The sequence below is a fragment of the Papilio polytes genome, unplaced genomic scaffold (genome assembly GCF_000836215.1).
Source record: "Papilio polytes unplaced genomic scaffold, Ppol_1.0 DF824047.1, whole genome shotgun sequence".
Taxonomy (NCBI): Eukaryota; Metazoa; Arthropoda; class Insecta; order Lepidoptera; family Papilionidae; genus Papilio; species Papilio polytes.
The window spans coordinates 3,644,962-3,655,472 of NW_013525157.1; the positions used below are offsets into that span (position 1 = coordinate 3,644,962).

General features: G+C 34.8%; 1 protein-coding gene across 2 annotated transcripts in view; it reads right to left on the reverse strand.

Moving 5' to 3' along the window:
* Positions 1-9,401: 9,401 nt before the first annotated feature.
* The window catches only part of LOC106100839 (T-complex-associated testis-expressed protein 1-like), a 4,912-nt gene continuing 3,802 nt past the window's right edge, over positions 9,402-10,511 (reverse strand). Inside the window, exons 5-6 of one of the 2 annotated variants that reach the window (XM_013279897.1) lie at positions 10,060-10,201; positions 9,402-9,753 (exon numbers count right to left, since the gene is read on the reverse strand). In XM_013279897.1, coding sequence (XP_013135351.1) covers positions 9,557-9,753; positions 10,060-10,201 — 339 coding nt within the window. In that variant the 3' untranslated portion in view covers positions 9,402-9,556. Of the gene's footprint in view, positions 9,754-10,059; positions 10,202-10,368; positions 10,458-10,511 lie in introns of those variants that run through there. The other variant, XM_013279898.1, reaches the window with a different exon arrangement.

A 10,511-nucleotide genomic window follows, 5' to 3' on the forward strand; every position in this document is an offset into this window, starting at 1 on the left:
TCAACCAACAAGATCTTTTATGAGAAGAATAGAGCTGCTTGAATTAAATACATATAAAGTAAGTCTAATAATGTCTTTGTTAACACTTATTTGAATTAAAGGGTCCACGCATTTGCTATTTTCTTGCAAAAAAATATACAAACATTTTTGTATAGAATTCTAATAAAAAAGGTTACGACATATTTTTATTCTTTGCTTGTAATTTACAGCGCGTGTAATATGTCTGCAGTAAGTAGATACAATGTCAACGACTTCTTTATTATCTTTCGTATACTTGTAGACTACATTTAAAAGCCTTAGAGGGTTACGTCAGAACTCGAGATGGCTCTTTTGAGATCAGAAGATCTTTGCATGTCTCTGTGGCTTGTGACAGAACAATGGGCTCTCCACTCGCAAACCTCAAGATTAAATCAATGTTCTAATATTAGTTTCCGTTCGTAACAAAAGTCTGGGAACCTTGATTTTGAATACAGTTTAATTTTTATAATCAACATAAAATGAATTTAATAATTAAAGGATGAAAAAATGATCACTAGATGGCGCTAAATCTATCCTGTTTTCTGTTGTCGGTGCAAATGCTGTAAAGCCGAAGCCATTTGACCTTAAACTTTGAACGAAAGCTTTACAACATTTTAAGCAATCCACACTCACCTTTTCTTTTATAAGGCACTAAGTTTTAAGACTCTAAAATGTTTGATGTTCGATTAAAAATAAATCAATAACTAAAATTATAATCGACAAGTAATTATATTAAATTTCTTGTACATTTCTCTTCTTCAAAATGGTCTACAAATAATGTCAAAGAAACATTAGATTAAGGAATGTAAGTAAATAATTTAACGCTTATGTTAATGCATGACAAGAATTTTGAAGAAGTTGGAGCAAGTTTTAATCCAATTTGCGGAAAGTTTGATAGAGAATATAGTCCTTATGAACCAATTCCAATTTTCAGAACATGCGAGGAAATTGATTTCGCAGATACAGGGTGAAATTATTCAAAATTTATCTGTTGAATCGGAATGGGAGTAACTGCAAACAAAAGTAAACAAAACTGTTTTTCTAATTGTAAATGTTGCCAGATAAAAAATGCAATCACAGTCTTTTCAAATCTTTTCAATTTCATTCTAAAAAAAGTATTTAGTATTCCCTTTGACGAAAGACACAAGCTTATTGCGATCAACGAAGCGTGTAAGAGATCATTTGTTTTTGTAATCAGCCATAGTACCTGTGGAATATGGAATGGAATAATTCGATATAATTATGAGATTTTTTTAAAGAAGTGAAGCAAAACTAGAAAGTACTACAAGTTGGAATTTTTTAACATATACTGATTATGATATTAACGTATCTTTAATTAAATTAAATTAATAGATATCTTAAATAAAAACATGAAAAATAGACTTTTAATACGTAAAGAATCGTACACAAAAGCATTTACTTTTACTCGTGTACTGTGATTCCTTAAATATTTCTTTATAAAATGAAAACATAGAAAATAGTTTTATTTAAGCAAAATATGGCGTCGGTGTCTATTGGAACATAAAACACAGAGCCTTTCTAATGGCAAGTAAAATTCTAGCATAAACTCAAGCGAGCTGTTTATTTCCACTTCAAACATCGAAGTCGATTGCATTTTGCTTAATTGCCACTCTCTGCCTTCATTTTCATTTCAGCACGAAATTGGTTTTAATTCGTATATGAATTGATCTATATAAAATAAATTGATAAACAATATATTGAATTGCTGTTTACGACGAGAAGAGATGATATCATTGAAGCGTAAAACTATTTATTCGGTCGAATAAATATTTTGTAATTGAATCATATGGATTTTACTGAAATATTTTGGGGTTTGTGGTAAAAGCTTTTTGGGTTTTTTGTTGATATTTGTATTGGGTTATTTAAATGGTCTTAATAATGATGAGGTCTTATGAAAATGAGTTTTTTCTATATTTTCACTTGGTTTTCGTTACTAGGAATATCATAATCACGATATGCAAACTGAATGGGTGACTTTTTAAGTATGTTTTTTTTTTTTTAAATCATTGCTCGTAAAGTGTTTGAAGATTTCAAACTGACGTATTTTACAATCGATCGGTAATGAGCATTACAATATCATATCGACTAATTTTAATCTAAAAGTAATTAATAATATTATTCATAAAACAAACCCAAAGCCCTCTGTTTTGTATCAGAATATATTAATCTGTAATATGGAAAAATATTCGTTACATCGGACGTACACCTAAAAATATTTCAGCAAAGCTTTATCCATTTTTTTTGCATAATTCCATATTTTACTTGTTTTGCGTAGGTAAAAAAGTACTTACAATAAAATCTATATTAGAGTAAGCTTTAAAAAAATATATATGTTGAAATATTGCGAATCCTTTGTTAAAGTTTACATTTTTAGTGTCCTTAGGGATTATTTATTCATCGAAAATTAACCAAATAAATTAATTTGAGGTTTCAGTGAACGTAATTTTAGGTATAGTAATGACTAAAAGACACGTATGGAAAAATAACAAGAAAGTTATATAGAAACCTAGCTTTCGCCCACGATTCCGTCCGCGTGGTATTAAAAAAAAGTGAGTAGCCTATGTCTTATTCCAGACTATCCTCTATATCTATGCTAAATTTAATGGAAATCCCTTCAGCCGTTTAGGATACAAACACGGCCATACATCTAAACTTTCGCATTTCAAATATTTATAACTAGTTGTTGCTCTGGACTCCGCCCGCATAAGATTAAAAAGTAATTAAAACTTGGACTATGTTACTCGCTAATAACGCAGCTTTCTAACTGTGAACATTTTTTGAAATCGGCCCAGTAGTTTTTGAGTTATTTAAATACATACAAAAATAAAGATCTTTTTTTCTTTACAATCTTAGCATAGTAAAAGAAATAAGATAAATGCTGAATTTTTATATACCTTTTCAGGCTGAAAGTAATTTGATTTATGGAAATGTGTTACAAGTTTAGAATTCCAAATTATTTCCAGTTCTATTAGTACTTTGTATTTCTTAGTATACATCTAAAAAGTCAATTTATTTTGTCCGATCACTGTTTTAAATTGAAAACAATTTGTTTTGCACGTGAGAGGTATTTATTTAACTTCGCTTGTAAATCGAAGAAAACTGATTAAAAAGCCCATAAGTCCTAGTCCGTGGCAACATTTACAAGACATTGGACACAAGTTGGAACCAAAGAGGAGTAGGCAGGGAATATAGATGTCTGTTTTTTCCAACATATACATTGAAGGTATGTTAATGTTAAATCCATCAAAGTATGTGTAGTCCAATCGAGCTAGTGCATTTTTTCTCTACTAAAATCATAAGTTTTTTTCCCAATTTTTATCACGTCTAAGATGGAGGTGTTAAAATGTTACGTTAGAGTAATTCGCAGACTTGTATATTAAACTTTTTTCAGAAAAACATATAAGTTTACTTAGAGCGTGCGCACACCTGAAACTAAACTATCGCACAACTGTTTAGTCTTTCTTTGAATCCTATGTGCTCATATGGAGGTGCGCACACTATTCAATTATTAGTTATGCAACTAAATAGTTGAATTGGCTGCGAAACAATCGCACAACTGTTGTGCGATAGTGTTATCAAAAGTGTGCGCCTGCTCTAACTTAAAAACTTTTATCGGCACTGTCCCGAAGTCCTGGAAGACTGCCATAATACATCCGATCCCGAAGAAAGGCGATAGTTCGGATCCGTCCAACTACAGGCCGATTGCCATTACCCCCTTGGTCTCGAAAGTCATGGAAACGATCATCAATCGCCAGCTCATGAGGTACCTTGAGGACCACCAGCTGCTAAGCGACCGTCAGTATGGCTTCCGCCAACGTCGCTCAGCTGGTGACCTTCTTGCGTACCTCACGCATAGATGGTCGGATGCAATCGAGGGCAAGGGGGAGGCCCTGGCAGTTAGTTTGGACGTCGCGAAGGCCTTTGATCGGGTGTGGCATAAAGCACTTCTTACGAAGTTGCCTTCCTACGGGTTGCCCGAGAAACTCTGCGCTTGGATTTCCAGCTTTTTGGAGGGTCGGAGCATCAAAGTCGTTGTCGACGGTGCATGCTCTGACCTTAAACCAATTAACGCTGGGGTCCCACAGGGCTGTGTACTGTCGCCCACCCTGTTTCTTCTGCATATCAATGACATGCTGCGAATTCGTAGCATTCATTGTTATGCAGACGATAGCACCGGTGACGCACTGTACACGGCCCGCGCTAATGTTTCTCGGGCATCTGCCGATGTGAACCGGAACAAACTTGTGTCTGAGCTGGAGACCCTTTTGGGTGAAGTCTCGGATTGGGGTCGACAAAATCTTGTCGATTTCAATCCTAAAAAGACACAAGTATGCGCCATTACCGCTAAAAAAGATCCCTTTGTCGTCAATCTCCGGTTTCAGAACACTTCCCTGGTTGCCTCAGCCAGTATCGGTATTCTCGGCGTTGACATATCGAGTGACGTTCAGTTTCGCGGTCATCTGGAAGATAAGGCCAAGCTGGCTTCCAAAAAGCTGGGTGTGCTCAGTAGGGCGAAGCAGTATTTCCAGTCGGGCCACCGCCTTCAGCTCTATAAGGCGCAAGTTCGGCCCCATATGGAGTACTGCTCGCACCTCTGGGCGGGAGCACCCCAATACCAGCTTCTTCCATTTGACCGCATACAACGGACAGCGACTCGAATCGTCAACGACCGAGCTCTTACCGATCGGCTAGATCCTCTGGCCTTGCGGAGGGACGTCAGTTCCCTCTGCATGTTTTACCGCATTTACCACGGGGAGTGTTCCGAGGAGTTGTTTGGAACGATTCCTGCCACCGAGTTTCGTCATCGGACGACACGACAGACCGCTAGATACCATCCTCACCATCTCGATGGCTGGCATTCCACAACCGTGCGGTTTTCGCGGAACTTCCTGCCCCGCACAGCCGCGTTGTGGAACGGTCTGTCCTCGGCGGTATTTCCAAACCAATACGACTTAGGGTCCTTCAAGAAGCGAGCCTATCATTTCCTCAAAGGCCGGCAACGCATCTGTAGTTCCTCTGGTGTTGCGGATGTCCATGGGCGTCGCTGACCACTTCGGTGTTCTCGCCGCTCGTTTGCCCCCCTTTATTATAAAAAAAAAAAAAATAATTCGTTACTAATAGAGTGAAGTAGTTGACGTATTGAATTTATTAAACACAATTCAACAATCTCAAATTCGTATAACAACCAGTACGTGCTCTGCGACATGTGTTCGTAATGATTGAATGCATACGTCTCCTCTAAATTAACTATAGTTTATGAAATATGTGCATATATGTTTGCTTATATACCGTTATAAGGACGATACTATTTAGAAATGTTTAACAGTAATTTTAGAAGGAAGAATAACAGGAAGTAGCTAAAGCGTGAAAGATTATATCGTATCATTTATAACAAATTTAACGTTTTTTCTAACTCCGGACGTCTCTAGGTTTTGCAGTCCCTTGGAATATTTTTTGCCCTGGGCAGTCTAAGTAACACTTAATCTCTTTTTCCATTTGAATAAATCCTCGAAACATTTTGAGACATCACTCCGGGTAGACAGCGGTAGACTTAAGTTGTGAAATATTTTCAGAGCTGTCACGCTCAAATTTACCTGTCTCAAAACGGTAGATGCGGGTAGACATAAAACATAACAAAAACTAAACTAAAGTCTTTCACCTATTTTAGTAATATTGCGTTTTGTACTGGCTTATTATTTATAGCTATTTATTCCCGTGCATGAATGCACATCCGCATGAAATTATATTCACTTTATTTTATTGTTTACATTTGTAAATGTCAAAATTCAAATGCAAAATGACAACCTTGCTTCCTTGATGTTGGCAGCTTGTATCTTATGGTCCCATTCCCACATTGGGGTTTTTATCCAATTTATTTAGCCCCTAAGTTTAACAGCGCGAAAACATATAGCCTAAAGCGTAACGTAGGGCTTTTTATTACAGAAATAATCATTTAAAAATATGCTGTGATTGCTGACATCGAACGCCACAAAGTAGTGTGTGATTACGCTCCATTAGAAAAAAAGAAAAAGAATAGATGATAAATACAGATTTAACTCTACAAAAGACCGAGTGTTATAAGCCCATTATCATCTAACATGTAAGCGTGCAAATAAGCTAGAACATATCAGAAAACATTTTCCGAGATTCCCTATCTGTAATACTGATTCTGGTTACAGATAAACTTAGGCCAAGTGCGCCATGTTACGAACTGCACGCACATACTGATAGCTCCTACGTAGACTGTCGTAAGCTGCCATTCTGCGATTTTTTTTAACTTAATTAGATCAAAAAGGTGTGGAGTGTATCGCTGATCCTTTTTTTTTTGGACGACATTCCGCTATTTGATACGGAATGTCGTCCATTTTTGTGGTGTAATGTGTGTTTTCGCTGTGAGGTGAGTCTGCGTGTGTTTTACATCTTGTTTCTTTTCTAAATAACACTAGAGAGGACTGTACATTTTAGTTGTCTATCGAATATCCTTCATTGATGTTTGCTACATCTTACTAATTTCCTATTTGTTCTAAATATTTTTTTAGTTTAACAATGTATCAGAAATAAAGAGACTTCAACAAATGTTACCCTATTTTAAGGAAATGGAAATAAAACGAGCACATCAGCGCTCGTAGTTTCTACTTCCAACGCTCACAATAACGCAGGTCGGAGTTGCTATTGTATTTATTTTTCTTTTGTAACCAATACGATTTATTCTACTATATTTAACTTCTATAGATTTACTTTTTCATTATAAAAAGTATATAGTCATGAAAAAGATGTATGTATAAAGGTTTAGTAGTTTAATGAAAATGAAATGCAGTTTCAACTTCATTACAAGTTTCAAAAAAAAAATTGTAAATTTACATACTTTTGCGAGTTTAAAAAGAAACTACATTACCTAAATTAAAATACTTTTTACACTAAAAAGTAAATCTTTAATAACTTTGAGTTTTTAAAGACTTTCTTTTTCGCCACCCGCGACTCTGTCCGCGTGGAATGTAAAAAAAACAAAAGCGAGTAGCCTATGTGTTCTTCCGAATTATTTTTGCATCTATACCAAATTCCATCGAAATCCGTTCATCCGTTTAGGCAACAAACATCCATCCATCCGTCTAAACTTTCACATTTATAATATTAGCATGATTTTACATTACTTTGTAAATTAAAACTACTTATTAACAAATTAGGATTTAAAATGGAGTAGGATTTAATTCTCAATAGAAAAATATTTAGAAATCAACAAATTCTCTTCAAATTTTTTAAAAGAACCCTGTCTTAGATCGTTTGATGTTTGTAATTCCCTTCATAAAATTCACTAAATTAAATTTCGCCAGCGGTAAATTTAGTGGGTGCAGTAGATGCGCTCGGGAGCATTATGAAGCTGTTTGCGAAGCTCTCAGCCGATGTTTCTGGCTCACTGAACTGCGCCCGGACAAGACAACTAACTACATCAAAACTACAACCGCCAAAATAAAGACGAAAAGACTAAAGTTCCCATATATTATTTATTTAAAATAACCTATTCAAATATGTTTTTTAATCTATACTATATTATATTATAAAGAGCAAATATTTGTAGTTTTTGTGTATATTGAAATAACTCAAAAACTACTGCGCTGACTTCAAAAATACTTTCATCAATAAATAGCAACGTTATCACTGAGTAACATATGCTACATTTAAAAAAAAATCCGCGCGGACGAAGACCCAAGCAACAGCTTGTTAGAAATAAACTAGATACATTAACTAAACAAATTACAAATTAAATAAACATTTAATAAACTACATAAATACTAGACTGAGACGTATACAAAAGCTAGGAATTTCTATTTATCTTTAGATTTTTTATTTCAAATGCATATTTGCGTATAAATAATATTAGGTATAACTTTCCATAATAAAGGTCGTTTATTAAAAAAGTTACAAAACAGTTTGTCCATATTTATACGACCTTCGAGTAAAGTGATCCTATTCCCTATAGAACATCTAATGCGGGCTTTATCATGTTTATTCGGTTTGATATACTATTATCGACATATTCCACCGAAAATATACTGATATCTCTTTTATACTCGCGTGAATAATCGCGATAGTAATATGTTTGTGGACAAATGCTTCGGCAGTGGAAACTCAAGATTAGTTTGGGAATATTATCAACTTCATTGGTTATGTTCATGATAAATGGTTCATATTCAGTGAATTTTCTATCACAATAGGCAGGGGATTAAAGAATAGTTCTAAGGGTATTTATTGCTTATAATTTCTGTTTACACCTGTACCAGATCTAAATATTAAATAAATAAACAAACGCATTGTAATAAAGCTCATAGTATTGTACATAAATCATTTCCGACTCACTTGCTTCAATTGTTCGGAATCAGTCCATCATTTCTAATTGGAAACTGGATTATAGGAGCAGAATTAATGCAACCGGTATCATCAATCTAGTGTTAAAATTTGTGATTTATGAGATATACTGACTAATACAGATTGAATAATGTATAGTGAAGCTATTTTATTTGTACACAGAAAGCAATAACAATCTTCATCTATCAAACAGGATTAGATTTTAGATGCAAAATATGTACGTAAGAAATCATAAGAATAGTAAATATAATTTAATTATTAAGTAGTTTTGTTAATTAGGCATGTTCTGAGGAGGGATGAATCGCATGTTACAAGGAGAACGTTAGGTACGAGTGTGGAAGGGTACACCGGTAGAGGTAGGGCTTTTCTAGGGAAAGAGATGGATGGATTGCGTGTAAGGTGACATGATCAAGAAGGGAGTGATGACTGAGATGACGTATGACAGAGTAATTTGGAGGTCAAAAACCTGTTGTGCCGACCCTACGGGAGTAGGATAAGGAAGATGATGATGATAACGTAGTTGTGTTTCGGAAATTTGTTTAAGTATAAAAAAAACTTATTTGTTATAATATTAAGGTTATACTTTCAGTGTTTCTTTGACATAGCAACAATCCTCTTGTGCGTGAGCCTCTTGTGTCGTGACAAAATTAGTACAGCTTGATGTAAAGCGCCTACGAGATTCAATCAGTGAATGTTTCAGAACATAAATAAGAAATTAAACGAAAAATTTATAATTTCATCGTTAGTCGTAACAATAAACAAATTAACTCATGTCACTCATTGATTCATTGAATATTTTAATTATTAAAAGATATACCTGTACATATTAGAGGGGAGATTAACGTCATCGTAAATTTCAAGATAATACCCATTGCAATAATCTGATCAATAAAGTTTGTGTGCATTATCAGTTTAAACAAATATACATAAGATGGAAATTTATGAATACCTTTCTGATAAAAGTTTACGCTGATAAATAAAGTTAAATAAAGGTCAAATGTATTAAATAATGTATAATTTGGATAAGGAACACAAAAGTAAAAGATCAGAAATTCAGTTTGCGAAATTATCCAAAAAAAACGCAATTCGTTTGGAGTTTAAAACTAAATAAAATAACTGAATACTAAAAAAAAACTACCATTTAAATATGGAATTAAATTTCAGGAACACGTTCTGGATATCTTCCGGGAATATAATCAGGATTATTAGGATTGTACTCCCAAATCAGGTACTCTGGTTCGTTGAGGTACAGCGGTGGTATTTCTTCACTGGCCTCCGACTCTTGTCCAACAAGGTTCCTGTTACGCTCTAGCAATTGATCAACTCTAGCTTGCGTTTCTTCTGATATATCTACAAGTTAAGCTCATATAACACTAACTTTCGCCGTGGAATTCATAAAAAAACTAAAGCAATTAGGCTACGTGTACTTCGAGACTATGCTAAACATCTGTCCAAATTTCAACGCGATCCGTTTAGCCGTTTAGGCTACAAACTCTAACAAACATCCATCCTACATACTTTCATCCATTAAACATTCGCATTTATAATATATAGGTTAAGTTTCAGGCGGGATTGGATCAAAATATACCTCGCTTAGAATGATTCCTATGGATTACTGAAGGTTACTATAAACAAACAAAGTGTACTGGAACTTACGCGTTCTTCGTAAATCAATTCGAAGTATCCTTCTATTCTGTTCTAACGCGCTCAGTAATGTTGCCTCCGCTTCTCCTGACAAATTATTAGCTGCCATATCCAACCTGGTCAGACCTCTGTTCAAGCACAGAAGGCCTGCCATCTGTAATTAACATTGTAGGTTACCAAAATGAGCCTATTCTAGTCAATTATCTATTTAGGGGGAGGCTCAAATATTGCCAAGGAACGTGTTGAAATAGAATAAACTGGATTAATCGAAATTAATAAGTCATTATTAAATATTGATTCGTCATATTAAAATAATCTAACGTCTGGAGCGCCGCCGCGCCGACTTCGCCCAGCAAATTCTCGAAGCTTCGGGTAGGTGGCGCGCTAGTAGAAACATCGGATGCGGAGTGCTGCGTATATTTTAAATTATAAAAGTAGGAAATAAGAACAGTGAAATGAAAACA